The sequence below is a fragment of the Calidris pugnax genome, unplaced genomic scaffold (genome assembly GCF_001431845.1).
Source record: "Calidris pugnax isolate Ruff unplaced genomic scaffold, ASM143184v1 scaffold60, whole genome shotgun sequence".
NCBI lineage: Eukaryota > Metazoa > Chordata > Aves > Charadriiformes > Scolopacidae > Calidris > Calidris pugnax.
Window position 1 is genome coordinate 4,236,405 of NW_015090831.1, and position 18,449 is coordinate 4,254,853.

Below are 18,449 nucleotides of genomic sequence, written 5' to 3' on the forward strand. Positions count from 1 at the left end.
GACCACAACATGTTGTGTGAATTTGGATTATAACTAATACATATGGAGCAGAAGGTTATTAATTACATTTAAAAGGCAGAATTTTATATGATTATTATGGAGAAAGTGAACGCAATTAATTATATTACAATGCTCTTGCAGGATTCCTGTTGCAATTCTGTGTAAAGAGCCATTCACTTTTAGACTCTTTTGTCTTTTGTGCAGACAGGAGGTACTTAGGGCAAGCAAAAGCCAAAGTCCTGTTCCCATTAACACTCCTGAAGCACTGAGTGATAACGAAGGGATCAGCGAGGATCTGAATTTTTTTAACTCTTTTTAAGTAGAGGGTAAACTTTTCATTTGCTTAAAATAGTTGGTCTGCTGAAATGTCACTTATTCCCTTGGGTTGGGAACTGGCAAAGGATGGTCTCCATGTGGTCCCCACCTCTGGGCCCAAATCCCCAGAAAGGGCATCTGGGAGAGGGAACTGGATCCCAGAGGGACAGTTTCCAAACGTTCCCTCTCTAAAATGGCTCTTACCTGTAGAAAAGAAACGCTTGGGGCACTCCTCTTTTATTTAAAAAGGCAATTGTATTAATTCAGCTGAGTTTTGCATTAGAATTGCACTAGTGCTTTGACAGTTTAGTTCCCTGAAAATTGCAATAAAGGCTCTGTTACGCTACATTTTGTCCCCATTTGTCTTGTATACCATTGCCTTGCCTTTGGCACAATAAAAATAATCTTTAAAAATAGTACCATAAGTGGATTGACTTTGACCTTCTGAGTATCTTGTCAATAAAATAAAAATGATAAATCTGTTTCAGAGTGCCACTGGCGTAATATTAAAGCAGAAGTATAATCTGAAAAGTGACATTTGAGAAATGATATTATGGGGAGGGGTCTTATTCTCTGTCAACGGTGTCACATCAATAAGCTCTATTTACAGCACAAAGGGGTGATTTTGCCAACTGCCAGGCTCACTCCTGAAACCAGGTTGTGCAATTCCTGAGATGCGCTCTCTGCCTCTTACATCATCATTAGCAATTAAAGATTACTGCAGCAAGAAATTAGCTGAGCCTTCTGCTGCTGATACACAAAGCAGAGCAACTCCACCTCGGTCTCCTCCTGTGACCCACTCTGCACTGCCAGCACAGTGAAAACGGACTTTTTCTCATAGAGAAATGGCTAAGATAACCAAGAAAAGGCCCTTTTTTCTACATGATCAGCTTTTTGACAATAAGCAACTTCTAAAAGAATCACTGCAAGGCTTCTTTTTAATAAGGCATAAGAAAACACTGAATATTCGGTAAAAAACCAAGAGATGTATGAAAATAAACAGGGAAGGCATGTAAACAAACATATGTCAAAGGGCAGCAGTTTTGATTCAAACTTTGTGATGCATGCACAGAAGCTCTGATGAATTTGGCCTTATGGGCACAAGCTCTCAGGCAGGTCTGACTTGAATATTTGCAAGCCTAGCTTGAGTTTATTTCTAAAAACCCCGTTGTACTGTTGTTTTCTCACCATTTCTTTTTCTCTTTTTAGCACTTCTCGTTCTCATTATTCTAAATGCGCATTTAAAAGTTTGTGAACTACACTTTCTATTTGAACATCAATTTGTATTGTGATTAAAATGCTCATGCATATTAGTAAACTAAATTTAAAAACCTATATATTTTCAAAGATCTCAAGGCTTTAGAACCTTAAGACATTATTGTTTTCTTAGGAGGAACAATTCAGATGTTAATCCCTAAAGATAGACTGAGATCACATTAAAGGGTTAAGGCTTCTGGTTCTGATTCAGATATGATGAAAATCTAGATAAATAAAATCTCTATGTTACCAGGCTTCCAATATTTAATTCCAAATTTAATCTTTTCCCAGTCTTTGTTTTGAAAATTAGCACAACCCTAAACTGAATCTGAACATAAGATCACAGAATCACAGAATCTTCGTGGTTGGAAGGGACCTCTGAGATCATCGAGTCCAACCACAAAAAAAAAAAAAAAAAAAAAAAAAAAAAGGGCACTAGAGCATGCCCTGAAGAGCCATGTCTACACGTTTCTTAAATACCTCCAGGGATGGTGACTCCACCACCTCCCTGGGCAGGCTGTTCCAGTGCCTGACCACTCTCTCAGTAAAATAATTCTTTCTAATATCTAATCTAAATCTCCCCTGCCCCAACTTCAGACCATTTCCTCTGGTCTTGTCGTTCGTCCTTTGGGAGAAGAGGCCAACACCTGCCTCTCTACAACCTCCTTTCAGGTAGTTGTAGAGGGCAACGAGGTCTCCCCTCAGTCTCCTCTTCTCCAAACTAAACATGCCCAGCTCCCTCAGCCTCTCCTCATAGGACACGTTCTCCAGACCCCTCACCAGCTTGGTGGCTCTCCTCTGGACACGCTCCAGCACTTCAATGTCTTTCCTGTAGTGAGGGGCCCAAAACTGAACACAGCACTCGAGGTGAGGCCTCACCAGTGCCCAGTACAGAGGCACGATGACTTCCCTACTCCTGCTGGCCACGCTATTCTTGATACGAGCCAGGATGTCATTTGCCCTCTTGGCCACCTGGGCCAAGATGATATACCCCTCTTTAAATGGTTATTAACAATATCCAATTGGACCAACTTGGATTACCTTATTTAATCATTGCCCTTTTTCAACCCTTTCCAGCTCCTGAGTGCTCGCCGGGGGGACACCGCGTCCTCCGCAATCCCTACCGCAGCACCAGGTTTGACTCACTGGAGCTACAGCGAACGGCGATCCAGGACCTGGTTTGTGACCACTCCTTGCCACCAGCATGGTACCGCTTCATGATCGACAACAGGCCGGCGGAAATGCCAACGAGATGTGTCGAAGTCAGTAAAACCTAAGCTCTAACCCTGGTGAACTTGAATAAATCCTTTCATGTGATTTTCCTTTCCAGCCACCTCTGTACTCCCACAGCCAGTAGACTGCAATGGGGATAGGTGAGTGGTAATGGGAAAACCACTTTTCCAATAATGATAATAATAATAATAATAATAATAATAAATGTTATATCCAAGGGCAGTAGTCAGAGACCGGGATCCCTATGGACTGGGCATTATTCGAACATAAATCAAGGTGTTTTCCAACTCTAAATAGAGATCTTTAGTAATCCAGATATGTCACCATAAACTATAGTTTTTTCAAGCAATTCTGTTGCTTTAAGAATGGCTTCTGGAAGCTGAATCTTTCCACATACAATTTATTGTGTATTAGGAATATGTTCTTATTATGAAATCAGAAAGGGAAAATCAGAAAAAGGAATCTGAAAAGAGATTCTTTAGTGATACAGAAAGAAAAGCTAAATTTGAGTCTTTTTCTGCTGTTACCATCTCTCGTATTATTTAGTTTCATAAGTATGCTAATGCCTTTCCAGAGAAAAAAATCTCTAGCACATAAAACTACTCCCTAAAAAAGACAAAATAATTATCTGTTTTAATGTGTGTTTAATATATACGACAATAACATTTAACTTGCAGTCATTGCTTCCAGAGCAACTTGAGACCCTAACTAAAGTCATTGCCATGTCAAATAGCCCAGCTGCAGGAGGTTAGAATAATTTCAAACACGCTATTAAATAAAATTATTCTGAAAATAATAAACTAATTACCATAAACGACTTTAAAGATGAAATATTCAACCTAGAGTGCCAGGAAGTTTAATATTAGGCAAGGTTACCCTAGCTGGAGAACCTTCTTGAAAACAGCAAATAACTTTTCATATCCATTCAAAATGGACCTGTGAACTTGTCACAATAGAAGTATATCTTAATAATCTAATTTTAAATGAAACGTTAAGAGATAATTGTTACTTCTGTGGGATTTCTAACTCTGCATACACAAACCATAAATCTAATTAACGTGAACAAATTGGCATGATTATTATTGAAATATTCATTTCATGGCAGGTCATCCTTGAATACCCCAATGCATTATGAGGTTTATTTTTACAGGTTACTCTACAAATGTACATGTATTCTATAAAATTATTTCATTTGCCATTGTATTTCAGCAATTTCGAGTATGTAGTAATGCTTGACTGTATGAGATTTCTTTCCAACAATACATGCTTTGTTTCCTTTAATCTTTTCTCTGGAGTTTTTTATTCAGGTTTGTAGAGCTATATTCATTAGTTTAGTTTCTTATCTTGTAACATAATTCTTGCCGTTGGTTTCTTCATTATCCTCTGAATGACAGTAAATCTCTGCTTTGCCATGCTGATGAAGGATTACATCTGTTAGATGTCACAACTGGAAGAATACACTTCTTTTAGATCTTCACCTTCTAAATCTGCCTCTACATTCTATCTCTTCCACTTAATTAAATCATTGTTTAATTTGGTTTTCCATTTAATTTGAGCAAAACCTCTGGAACAAAATAATTTAAATTAATAACTGCACAGCTTCCACTCCTTAATAAGCAGTTATTATTGGACATTCCACTCTGGCTGGAGTGAGCTGATTTTAATTAAACAAGTCAAAGAGAAAATCCTGAACAGACAGAAGAGAAAAGAGACCAAATAAAGCCCGACAATACAGCTGGAGAGTTAAAAAGTACATTACTCCAGCACCTTGTAAAATACACAACTGTTGATACCGGCCCGGATACAATTAGCTGCTTATCAATAGATAAGGTTAAGTTCTTAATTCAAAGTCATAGTAGGTAAGGATTCTTGTCACCCAGTTGAGCTCTAAAGGGATGTAAACCATGGTGGAGATTGAGCAGTCCTGCCCAGGGGGGGACAGGATTGCAGCAGGACAAATGGCTTGTGCTGGGTGGGCACAGGGGAGGTGAGCTCCTGAGATCCGGCTGCGGTGCCTGGGCAGGGGTAGCTGTCTCCTTCAGACACGGTCTCAAAACCTACATTCTGAATCTTGCCCTTAAAAACCTCCACAATAGAAAAGTGGCCCTGTCTGAATATAGTTTCATAACCACAAAAATTAGTATATTCAGCAGAGAGCAGAACCAAGTCACACACAGAAGCTACGAGAGCCTGAGCCTACAACCATGTCACAGCTAAGAGGCACAACAACTTTTTCCATGGAAAATGAGTAACAGCTCTTAAGCTGCTGCTTTTTGTCCACTAATTTAGAAAACAAGTGAGAAACAAAGGGGAAAAAGAGACAGAAGAAAAACCCTAAAGCCTTTATGTCAAAGGGAGTGAAAATGTGAATTGTATTCCTGAATTCTCCATGCCTTGAATCAAACAACTTATTCCTCCAGTGGCAAAATACTTTTGATTGAAACAGCTTTCCAATTTAGGCTTTGCCTGCTGAATTTCTCGGGGGGGTAACAAATGATCCTGACCTTCCTCCCTCTATTTCTTCCTCCCCTCTCCTCCTGTGCTCCCGAAGGAGGCCCAGCAATTACCAGATCCTGGCCATGCACTCCTGGCCACAGCCACCTCCCCACCCAGCAACAAATCCTAGTAGAAAAACAACACAAACTTGCAAATTTTGTATCCCCAGGTATTGAGGCTGCTGCCTGCAGATCAGAAACAATAGTTTGTTCTTCAAGAACTGCCAAATTCACTGTGAAAGGCAAAAACACTAAAGGAAGACAGCATAGGGAAGTTTTTTCTGAGATTAAGGCACTGTACTAAGAGCAGGAAACAATGCACGGACATGGCCAGACCTGGTAGTAAAATGACCTTCAGAATAAGAGCAAAAGTGACATAAAAGTTAAAGCTCAACAGAAAAGCTATTAAAAATACAGAGAAGTATTTAGCACACAATATAAGAAAAACATCAATTACAGAAATAATTACTGTTTTAATTCAGACTTCTGAATTAAAATAATATAGGGTATACACATACAATCTGTATATATATACATATGGGCAAGCCCCAGGAAAGGAATGAAGAGAGAGCACAACCTGTTAATGTTATTGAAGATCTGCTCTACAGTCAGATAAAAGATCAGTCTGTGGATTACAAAAGAGCAGCTCGTGCTGCTAATTGTAAGGCAAATCCAAACGCCATGCCATGCTAACAACAGGCTGGCCTTACAGTCCTGGCTCACAGCTCACGGTGAAGCCAGAAATACAGCTGGAAATGGACTTCTTCCCCTCATTTACATGGGGTAAAAAACCAGAGATTATACTCTGCAACCTTAAGCAAAAACAACAATTAAGAATTTGATTATGCAAATAGTAATCGGTTCTGGAGCCAGCAGTAATACTCGTGATACCGCATGCAAGAGTCGAATTCATTACTTCTCAAAGCAATGCTAATTTTTCCAGCTTTGTGTAGTCAATTGCAAATAGCAAATGATAAGCTAAAAAAAAAGGCATTAAAGCCAGATTCACTACTAGAACAACTGTCACTATCAAACACTCGTCCTCTGAAGCAGAGGATTGGTGATACCATATTCCCTGAGCAGAGAGATAAACACAGATGTTACCCCACTGACCACAAAAATCACTGCGAAGGTGAGACACTACTCTCACCTGTCCCAGATCTTCTGAAGTGTTGAAGTACCTCATCAGCCGGCAGCCTTCCTGCAACACCCATCCATACAGGTGGCCCAGACCTATGGCTCAGTACTTATTTATGCATGCATACAAAAATATGCATACTATCAAGTAGGTACAAAGGTATACATGAACACACATAGATCATAAAATCATAGAATCATAGAATCACAGAATCAATCACAGAATCATAAAATGGTTCAGGTTGGAAGGCACCTTGAAGATCCTCTAGTTCCAACCACCTGCCATGGGCAGGGATCGATCCTCTAGTTCCAACCACCTGCCGTGGGCAGGGACACCTCCCACCAGACCAGGTTGCTCAAAGCCCCATCCAGCCTGGCCTTGAACACTTCCAGGGACATCCACAGCTTCTCTGGGCAACCTGTTCCAGTGCCTCACCACCCTCAGTAAAGAATTTCTTCCTAATATCCAATCTAAATCTCCCCTCATCCAGTTTAAAACCATTACCCCTCATCCTGTTGCTCCACTCCCTGATAAAGAGACCCGTCTCATCTCTCCTGTAGCCCCCTTTAGGTACTGAAAGGGGCTATAAGGTCTCCCTGGAGCTTTCTCTTCTCCAGGCTGAACAACCCCAACTCATAGGGGTCCTCATAGGAGAGGTGCTCCAGCCCTCTGATCATCCATACGTATGAGCACAGCACTGCAACCCATCAGCTCAACTTCAACCTCTCAGAGCAGCCACTGCTCCACTCACTACTTTCTTAGCATCCAGGATCCTGTAGCAAGGATTTCTATAGGTTAGTTATGGATATAACACTCTGTTTTGGAAATGCCCGGTAATAATACCTGCCTGTGAATACCTCCTATCCTGTATATATCAAGATTACCTCACATATCCTTCTTCAGAAATTTCATTCTCTAAATGAGCAAAAACATCTCCAAATTTGTATGTAAATGTGGCATAAAAATGTGACATGTTATGCAGTGAAGGCTGATGTTTTCTCAACAACTGCATTTTTAACAATATAAATTTACTTTTATATATATACTAGGCTCAAACATAGGCTTAGATGCTAATCTTTGGTGTATAAAACAAGGTCATGTTAAAGCACGTCAAACCTAACCTACCTATGATATTTAATATTGTTGCCACTGGAGAAGATTTACTTTTTCCCACACTCTGTTTAATTTCCTCCTCTACTTAACCTGTTGTAGAGTATTTTCTACTCGCAACCAAAATACAATATCTCAACTGCACACTATTAATTTTTTATTTTGATTCAATTTTTATTTTGCTCTGAATCCAATCCTACTTTGATTTGCAATTGTTTTGCGAACTTAAAAGGTATTCAAGGTATTATTTTATGTTTTCATCTGTAATTCTCTTTCTCGCACGCATATGTGAATACTCCAAGATCATAATGGTAGGTATGATGAGGTTTTGTTTTTCTTGTTTGTTTTTCAGGCACACAAAAAGCCTTCTATAGAAATTACAATTACAGCCTCTATTGTTCAGAAGCATGTACTTAAAAGAAATACAAGACAAGCACCAGTTTAATTGCTACTACAGATATTCCTGACGTAAACCAATTTCTGTGGAGTTCAGCCCCAGATTGAAATAAAAAATCTTATTTACTTTAACTTACTACAAAGAAATTCAAAAAAACCTAAGACAAAGTAAAGTTTTGAGTGGATAACAGATGCAAAATCACAGTGCTTTGCTTTAACTGCCAACCAACAGTATACCAAAAAGCCTTCCATCTCCATCTAACTAAAACAATGCATTTCTCACATATGGTGCTACTTATTTTTAACAGCATAATTTCAGTGCAATACTCAAGTGACAAGAACAATCAAGCTTGATTTCTTTGTGCAATTATAAAGAACCTTAGAATGTTCAATCAATCAAACTAGTTGATTCTCCAAACCCCAACTAAATGGAAGGAGACATCATTGGATTAAACTATAATGGTTTGTCCCATTGTTTTGGCAAACGGGGAACAAATTTAATTTTTTTTCGTTTAGGTTTTCTGAACTGAATTATTTAAAAGATTAGCTGGTGCCTAATTATGAATCAAAAATACTTAATGAATGCTTACCTGCCACATAGAGGTGTTGTGAAGATTAATTAGGTAAGGTTTATAAAATGCTTTGAAGATTAAAAACACCACTTAATTATAATTGGATAAAGTATGAAAAAATACTGAGCGCTAAAGAAGTCTGGCAACAGCCTAAAACCTCCTTGTTGTGTTAGATAAGTTCTCCTTTGTGTAACCTGTGTCACTGGATACTCAATACAGATGCACTGAATGACCTAAATTTAGGATTTACAACAATATAGTTTACTAACCTGCCATTACAGTGACCAGTTCCAAGTCGAAGAAAACACATCAACTGAAGCATCCAAAAGCTTGTGATCTCTTCTATGGAGTGTTAATCCAATGTCCACCGCATCTCACCACCCAGGACACTGCATAAAGACATAGAAGGGAGACAGGACCTTTAGGGACAGAAACTCTTTCTCATTAGACCTACCAATATACTCAGAAATAAAAGCACAGGCTGTGGGGACACATGTGTTTCCAGTATCGCTGATATTGTACCTATTTTTCTTCCTACTCCATTTCGGGTGAGAAAGATTGATATTTAGCACACCACAGCAATAGTGCTGCTGCCGTATAGTCGATGTTCTACAGTCACTTGGAGAAGCCCAGAAAAGCCTGGTCTGATTCCCACTGCTGGCTTCCCAGCGACAGAGCTCCTGCCTACTTGTGGAGTTTGCTCTTCTGTGGTGGCAGCTGTGTAATTCCTCCTCATTTTGGAAATACTGCTGAATTATGGTGTGAGATTCCCACAGCTCTGTGCTATTCTTAGAGCAGCAATGTCTGAAGTTAATGCAGGTAAATGCTATATCTTAAATGCCGATCATTTACTACCTCTGTATTCAATTTTCTGGTTACTCTCCTAAATGACTGCTACAAAATTTAATCCTGATTATGCCACATCTAGGACTTGAAAAATTTGGTGCTTTGAAGTCTCTTCTCCTAGACCATTTTTAAAAAAAATATATTTTCTTTGGTTTTTTTTGTTCTTATCTGTACCGCTGGTTGAATACATAAGTATACATTTGCCTTGGCCTTCCCAGGCCTGTTTTCTAATTCACAGAGGTCTCATGCAGCAAATCCTTTTGGCTAGCATGGGGCAACTCACCTGACTCAGACAGACAGCATGTAGTTCAAAGCAGAAAATAAATGCACATACATCATAAAGCTACAAGGAAAACAGAGATACTCGATTTATACAGAAATTATTCCTTGTCCAGCCTGTAAATACTGTGTCATAGTTTGTTACAATAACTTGCTTTCTCACAGTCTGACTTTTCCTGGGTGCGAAGTCAGTCAAAAGAGTTCATTACTGCTGGTAATTTGAGCACATTACGTAATAAACTGTTTTGTTCACAAAGGTTTGGGTGCAGGATGGGGCAGCAGGGATCGGGGGTGCCGCGGATCAGAGCGGGGGGTTATTGGGGAACCTGCACACGATGCTAATCCCTCCTGTCCCCGGCACTGAAGGGGCTCACAGACTTGTGTCGAGGATAAATACGAAGAGGGAGGAAAATCACCCTCCTATTATTTCAGTATTTTTATTTTTTCCCCCGATGTGTTAACAGGAGATGCAGACCCACTTTTATGTACATTTACTTTACCTTTTTTCTTTTTTCTTTTCTTTTACTTTGTCCTTTTTTATTTTGTCTTTTTTTTTTTTTTTTCCACAGCCGGAATACACTTGCATCTGTCTATTTATCTACAAGGCCTATAGCGCAGTAGATAGATGGGTGTCTCATTAACGAATTTATCTTTTCAGCACTGCTGCGAGGCAGGCAAGCACTATTATCACCTCAGCCACCTCTGCCTCTGGTTTAGAGATAAGGAAGCGAGGTACAGAAAGAGTGAGCGGTTTGCCCAAGGTCAGGCAGCAGCCAGGGAAACTGAGGCACCCGCCATCCCTGGCCAGGGACACCCCAGTGTTCCCACTCCCAATGGAGCAGTGCTGGCATGCTGGGACCAGTTACGCTGGTAAAGGCAGAAGGGAATGGAGGCAACAGCTCCTTCTGAGCAGCAAAAGGTCTTCACTTCATCCTGAGTGACATTATGCGGCGCATGAAGGACGCTCAGGTGATCAGGCCCAGCCAGCAGGGGTTCACGAGGGGCAGGGCCTGCTTGACAAACCTGATCTCCTTCGATGACAAAATGACCCACTAGTTGATGAGGGAAGGGCTATGGATGTCATTTACCTGGGTTTTAGTGAAGCTTTTGACACCATTTTCCACAGCATCCTCCTGGAGAAACTGGCTGCCCGTGGCTTGGATGGGAGGACTCTCTGCTGGGTTAAAAACTGGCTGGAGGCTGGGCCCAGAGAGTGGTGGTGAATGGAGTTAAATCCAGTTGGGGGCCAGTCACGAGTGGTGTCCCACAGGGCTCGGTACTGGGACCCGTTCTCTTTAACATCTTCCTCAATGATCTGAATGAGGGGATCGAGTGCACCCTCAGTAAGTTCACAGCTGACACCAAGCTGGGTGGCAGTGTCGACCTGCTGGAGGGCAGGAAGGCTCTGCAGAGGGATCTGGACAGGCTGGATGGAGGGGCCGAGGCCAGTGGGATGAGTTTCAACAAGGTGAAGTGCCGGGCCCTGCACTTGGGTCACACCAACCCTCTGCAGTGCTACAGGCTGGGGGCAGAGTGGTTGGAGCTGCCTGGCAGAAAAGGACCCGGGGGTGTTGGTCGACTGTTGGCTGAACATGAGCCAGCAGTGTGCCCAGGTGGCCAAGAAGGCCAATGGCATCCTGGCCTGTATCAGGAACAACGTGGTGAGTAGGACCCGAGACGTGATCTCCAATTCCACCAACACTCCTAGGTCTTTTTCTGCTGGGCAGCTTTCCAGCCACTCTTCCCCAAGCCTGTAGCGTTGCCTGGGGTTGTTGTGACCGAAATGCAGGACCCGGCACTTGGCCTTATTAAACCTCATCCCATTGGCCCTGGCCCATTGATCCAGTCTGTCCAGATCCCTCTGTAGAGCCTTCCGACCCTCAAGCAGATCAACACTCCCAGCTAGTTTGGTGTCATCTGCAAACTTACTGAGGGTGCACTCAATCCCCTTATCTAGATCATCAATAAAGATATTAAACAAGACTGCCCCAAAACTCATATGCTCATAAACATGCTTTGGAAACATGTTACTGCACATCAGATCTTGGTCTCTAGGTCAGAAGTTCACCAGGACACAAGAATTTCCCGACATCTGCATTTTAGCCAGCACAGAAAGCACCGCTGTCCCTTAAAGCCGTAAATAAATAAACAGAACAAATCCCTTAAAAAGTTACACACAACAGGGCTTTTAAATAAAGGAAGGGAAGGGATTCATCTAAAATTCCATGTAAGAGCATTTTCGTGCTGATCTCTTCTCCTCTGGCAGCACAGTGCTGGCACGCTGCTCCTCCCCAGGGACCTGCTGCACTGGGTGAGCTCCAGTGACTTCTGCATGGACACCAGGGACACGGGGACCGAGTGGGAGGGCAAGGTCAGCCCTTCTGCTCTGCCACTGCTGCATTTTTGGGGGGAGACGGGGACGGACCCAAAACGACTTTGGACAATTTTAACAGTGTCTCTCTGGAATCCTTGTTTTTAAAACCCTGACAATAACTAGCTCCAAATGGAAATCAGGCTGTGTCATACCCTATGCTTTATTTTTTTTCCAAACATTCTTCTTTTACTGGGTGTGCAGCCCCCGCGCTCCCATCTCTGCTTTCTGGCTTGTATAGCTCCCAGGTAAAATTCAAACTACAGGAGGGCACTGGCGTGTGACTTCATAAATTTATCCTTTGGCTTTCACTGCTTCCCTTGCTGTCACAAACAACTTTTGATCTTAAAAAAGTGAAGCAGGAAACCCAGGCCAATGGGAAAAAAAACATTGGGGTATTTTTTTATTCAACATGATATATAGCCAAATGTATATAACACCAGGAGGAACCGTGTGCCCGGAGTGGGATTATTAGAGATAGTTCGCTATCGCTGGCTGAAGAACTGCAAAGCAACAGCAGCAGTCACGCTCTGCAGAATATGACTGATATCTGAGAGGAAATTATTGTCAGCATTTGGCAATAATTTTCAAACTTTAGCTAATAGATCTGTATGCTTTGCATATTGGCAAATGATAGGTAACGGGGCAGAATAGTGAGTTCCCATTGTAATTGGCTGCGTATATTTTATTAGTCTCTGATCATACCTAATCTCCTCACTGAGGTATTGAAATTAGAGACAGCTTTGGATAATCATGTTCCTTTAGTCAGTGGAAAGACCCTGGCAGGTACAGGGAGCAATTCAGATCTGAGATGTGTTAAAATCCATTTGTAAGTTTGGAAGGGTAAATCTGGTGAATGGTCTCTCAGCTGTGACTCAAAACCCCATAGTTTAAAGCATTTTAGGATGAACCCCTGCTGCTTTGGGATTTTATTTGTTCAGAGGATTCAGGGATTTAGCAGAAGGTGTTAACAGACAGAAGTCTGAATGTAAAAAAAAAAATAATAAAATAATTTGATTGAATCATGCATATGCTGCACACATTTTTTATATCCTGCATATGTTTTTCCCTTCAAGAATGAGTCTTAGGCCCCAAAAGTGTCCAGTACATGCTGGAGGGGTAGGGCAGAAGCTGTCAGGACAACAGAAGCTGAAGCTGTAGCTATTTTGGAGGAAGGGGCTGGTGTGTGATGCTCTGAACATAGCAGTGTCCTGCTTCTGGATGGTCCTAACTTCTTCTTGCCCCACGTGCTCTATCAGCCTTTGCTTTTTTTCTGCCATGGATGAAGCATGGATGGGAACGGGCAGCTGATATGGCCCAAAGTGTGCCTCACAGAGGAGGGATCTAGCCTGTTTACATGCTTTCATCGTTTTCATAAAAAGCAGCTAAAACCAGAAGATAATGCTTTGGAATTCAGTTATTGTGTTTTTTGAGAATTATATCTGTGTAAAGTCACCACTCTAAACTGAGCACAACATTTTCATCCACACCTCCCCACCTACGCAGCTTTTTCACTGACTCTCCAAGTTCATCACACTCAAATTCTTGGGTTTTAGTGATTCTCCCCCGAATCCTACCACATTTACTGTAAACACTTTCTTTCGTGTGCACCCTCAGATGAATAAATGCGGGACCCAAGCTCCGGTGTGGCTGTCGCTGAAGTCTGAATCCCTGCCGGTCCCTGGCGAGAGCAAGAGGCTCACGGCCTGTGCCACCTGGCAGGTCTTCTTCGGGGGCACCAAGGACTGCTGCTTGTTTCGGATCCCTGTTGCCGTCAGGAACTGCGGCGAATTCTTTGTGTATCTCCCATAAAAAAAAATAATTTGATCGAATCATGTATATGCTGCACACATTTCTTATATCCTGCATGTTTTTCCCTTCAAGAATGAGTCTCAGGCCCCAAAAGTGTCCAGTACATGCTGGAGGGGTAGGGCAGAAGCTGTCAGGACAACAGAAGCTGAAGCTGTAGCTATTTTGGAGGAAGGGGCTGGTGTGTGATGCTCTGAACATAGCAGTGTCCTGCTTCTGGATGGTCCTAACTTCTTCTTGCCCCACGTGCTCTATCAGCCTTTGCTTTTTTTCTGCCATGGATGAAGCATGGATGGGAACGGGCAGCTGATATGGCCCAAAGTGTGCCTCACAGAGGAGGGATCTAGCCTGTTTACATGCTTTCATCGTTTTCATAAAAAGCAGCTAAAACCAGAAGATAATGCTTTGGAATTCAGTTATTGTGTTTTTTGAGAATTATATCTGTGTAAAGTCACCACTCTAAACTGAGCACAACATTTTCATCCACACCTCCCCACCTACGCAGCTTTTTCACTGACTCTCCAAGTTCATCACACTCAAATTCTTGGGTTTTAGTGATTCTCCCCCGAATCCTACCACATTTACTGTAAACACTTTCTTTCGTGTGCACCCTCAGATGAATAAATGCGGGACCCAAGCTCCGGTGTGGCTGTCGCTGAAGTCTGAATCCCTGCCGGTCCCTGGCGAGAGCAAGAGGCTCACGGCCTGTGCCACCTGGCAGGTCTTCTTCGGGGGCACCAAGGACTGCTGCTTGTTTCGGATCCCTGTTGCTGTCAGGAACTGCGGTGAATTCTTTGTGTATCTCCTGCAGCCTACTCAAGGATGCATGGGCTACTGCGCGGAAGGTGAGGATCAGTAAAGTATTTATCAATAAGATTGCATGTGCCTCTCTGGATGCGTGTTCAAAGGTCCTGGTATTGGAATGCACATCTTGGTGACCTTGCGAGTCAAGCATCACTCCAAGATGCAGACCATGTAGAAAATACATCAGCAGCAGTCCAAGGTGTTCCCGAGGAATAGCTATTACTACCAGTGCAAAATGTAATCTGGTGTGTGTTACTGAAGTGTTCTTTGCTTGGTTACAGTTCACGTATAACCTTTCCTACTGTCTCTGGCTCCACTTTGGCTCGGAGTTACAGAGCTAGTGAGTGGAGGTGTCTCCGTTTTACTGAAGCACTGTATCTAGGATACTGTATCTAAGGTCTGTTCTTATCTTAAATAATCCAGTATCCCCCCCCCAAAAAGATAATTTTGAAACTCTGGAAGGTAAAAAAAAAACAAACCCAAACTGATAACATCTTTTTCATGACATTTATATAATTACTCTCGTCAGAAATAATTTTCAGCCTACTACAAGAGATCTAACCTCTGTTCGGTAGCTAGGAAACAAAGGAATAGCAGAAAGCAATTGCTCGCTCAGTTAAACCTTCTGAACTTCGGAGCATGTTCAGGTGCATATAGATTTAGTCAGAAAAGACAGTTCTTTCATAAAAGTAAAAAAGTACCTTTATACTTCCCTTTCAGCATTTTTGGACAGAGACACGACACACCGAGAAACTAGGGTTATCGCCTTTCAATCAGGCAAAATTCAAGCTTAAATAAATTTTAGAGAGAGAGATATCTATTTTCTTATCTGTATCAATATTTTAACATTCACACATGAATAAAAAGGCTCAAAGAAAGCAAGATTAATTCACTATTTGAAATAAAAAGATATCCATTAAAATAAATGAAACTGCTCTCTAATTTCCATGATTCTTTCTCAGAAATGACTTTTTAACTGAACGGAGTCATTTTCCAGTTAAGTTTGCTATTTTTTAAACTATAGATTTCCACTGCCTTTGTTTGAAGAATTTTTTACCAATACGTTTTGGGTGATTATTTTTGTCCTTTCTGTTGATCCATATTTGTTTAGTAATGTGAATCTGCCTACATTTTTCATAAAAGAAAGTTTATGCCTTTCCCATCTATCCCAAACCAATGAACTTTTTCCCTTTTTCTTACCACTGCTATTGAAGCTTTCGCCTTTTTCCGCGGCATTTCAGCGAGTTCCAACTCTCAATTCAGATCTGAGATGTGTTAAAATCCATTTGTAAGTTGGGAAGGGTAAATCTGGTGAATGGTCTCTCAGCTGTGACTCAAAACCCCATAGTTTAAAGCATTTTAGGATGAACCCCTGCTGCTTTGGGATTTTATTTGTTCAGAGGATTCAGGGATTTAGCAGAAGGTGTTAACAGACAGAAGTCTGAATGTAAAAAAAAAAATAATAAAATAATTTGATTGAATCATGCATATGCTGCACACATTTTTTATATCCTGCATATGTTTTTCCCTTCAAGAATGAGTCTTAGGCCCCAAAAGTGTCCAGTACATGCTGGAGGGGTAGGGCAGAAGCTGTCAGGACAACAGAAGTTAAAGCTGTAGCTATTTTGGAGGAAGGGGCTGGTGTGTGATGCTCTGAACATAGCAGTGTCCTGCTTCTGGATGGTCCTAACTTCTTCTTGCCCCACGTGCTCTATCAGCCTTTGCTTTTTTCTGCCATGGATGAAGCATGGATGGGAATGGGCAGCTGATGTGGCCCAAAGTGTGCTTCACAGAGGAGGGATCTAGCCTGCTTACATGCTTTCAACTTTTTCATAAAAAGCAGCTAAAACCAGAAGATAACACTTTGGAATCCAGTCATTGTGTTTTTTGAGAATTATATCTATGTAAAGTCACCACTCTAAACTGAGCACATTTTCATCCACACCTCCCCACCTACGCAGCTTTTTCACTGACTCTCCAAGTTCATCACACTCAAATTCTTGGGTTTTAGCGATTCTCCACTGAGTCCTACCACATTTACTGTAAACACTTTCTTTCGTGTGCACCCTCAGATGAATAAATGCGGGACCCAAGCTCCGGTGTGGCTGTCGCTGAAGTCTGAATCCCTGCCGGTCCCTGGCGAGAGCAAGAGGCTCACGGCCTGTGCCACCTGGCAGGTCTTCTTCGGGGGCACCAAGGACTGCTGCTTGTTTCGGATCCCTGTTGCCGTCAGGAACTGCGGCGAATTCTTTGTGTATCTCCTGCAGCCTACTCAAGGATGCATGGGCTACTGCGCGGAAGGTGAGGATCAGTAAAGTATTTATCAATAAGATTGCATGTGCCTCTCTGGATGCGTGTTCAAAGGTCCTGGTATTGGAATGCACATCTTGGTGACCTTGCGAGTCAAGCATCACTCCAAGATGCAGACCATGTAGAAAATACATCAGCAGCAGTCCAAGGTGTTCCCGAGGAATAGCTATTACTACCAGTGCAAAATGTAATCTGGTGTGTGTTACTGAAGTGTTCTTTGCTTGGTTACAGTTCACGTATAACCTTTCCTACTGTCTCTGGCTCCACTTTGGCTCAGAGTTACAGAGCTAGTGAGTGGAGGTGTCTCCGTTTTACTGAAGCACTGTATCTAGGATACTGTATCTAAGGTCTGTTCTTATCTTAAATAATCCAGTATCCCCCCCCCAAAAAGATAATTTTGAAACTCTGGAAGGTAAAAAAAAAACAAACCCAAACTGATAACATCTTTTTCATGACATTTATATAATTACTCTCGTCAGAAATAATTTTCAGCCTACTACAAGAGATCTAACCTCTGTTCGGTAGCTAGGAAACAAAGGAATAGCAGAAAGCAATTGCTCGCTCAGTTAAACCTTCTGAACTTCGGAGCATGTTCAGGTGCATATAGATTTAGTCAGAAAAGACAGTTCTTTCATAAAAGTAAAAAAGTACCTTTATACTTCCCTTTCAGCATTTTTGGACAGAGACACGACACACCGAGAAACTAGGGTTATCGCCTTTCAATCAGGCAAAATTCAAGCTTAAATAACTTTTAGAGAGAGAGATATCTATTTTCTTATCTGTATCAATATTTTAACATTCACACATGAAGAAGAGGGAATAAAAAGGCTCAAAGAAAGCAAGATTAATTCACTATTTGAAATAAAAAGATATCCATTAAAATAAATGAAACTGCTCTCTAATTTCCATGATTCTTTCTCAGAAATGACTTTTTAACTGAACGGAGTCATTTTCCAGTTAAGTTTGCTATTTTTTAAACTATAGATTTCCACTGCCTTTGTTTGAAGAATTTTTTACCAATACGTTTTGGGTGATTATTTTTGTCCTTTCTGTTGATCCATATTTGTTTAGTAATGTGAATCTGCCTACATTTTTCATAAAAGAAAGTTTATGCCTTTCCCATCTATCCCAAACCAATGAACTTTTTCCCTTTTTCTTACCACTGCTATTGAAGCTTTCGCCTTTTTCCGCGGCATTTCAGCGAGTTCCAACTCTCCCAACTCTTTAACTTCTTGTCTCGACAACGTTTCTGCAGCATCATGTGTTGGATGGAAAACACCTGAAGCTGAAGGTTTTTATTGGGGGTTGTTAACTCGCTGTCTTAAATTCAGCTGTGAAGATTGCACCACAGGAGCTTTTATACAGCCCCAGGGCTGGGTCCAGCTGGAACCATTACAGTTTCTTGCCTGGTGAACCCCCCAGCCCCATCCTCTAGAGGCATGGGAACAGGACACTGATCAGCACTTCTTAGCTGCAAAAGAAAATGAATTTAAGGCTTCATAGCTTGGCAGAAA

General features: G+C 41.6%; 1 protein-coding gene across 1 annotated transcript in view; it reads left to right on the top strand.

Moving 5' to 3' along the window:
* Positions 1-18,449, top strand: part of LOC106887538 (von Willebrand factor D and EGF domain-containing protein-like) — a 178,123-nt gene that overhangs the window by 38,524 nt on the left and 121,150 nt on the right. The window contains exons 2-3 of the mRNA XM_014941130.1: positions 2,650-2,834; positions 14,438-14,666. Coding sequence (XP_014796616.1) covers positions 2,650-2,834; positions 14,438-14,666 — 414 coding nt within the window. The remainder of the gene's footprint in view (positions 1-2,649; positions 2,835-14,437; positions 14,667-18,449) is intronic.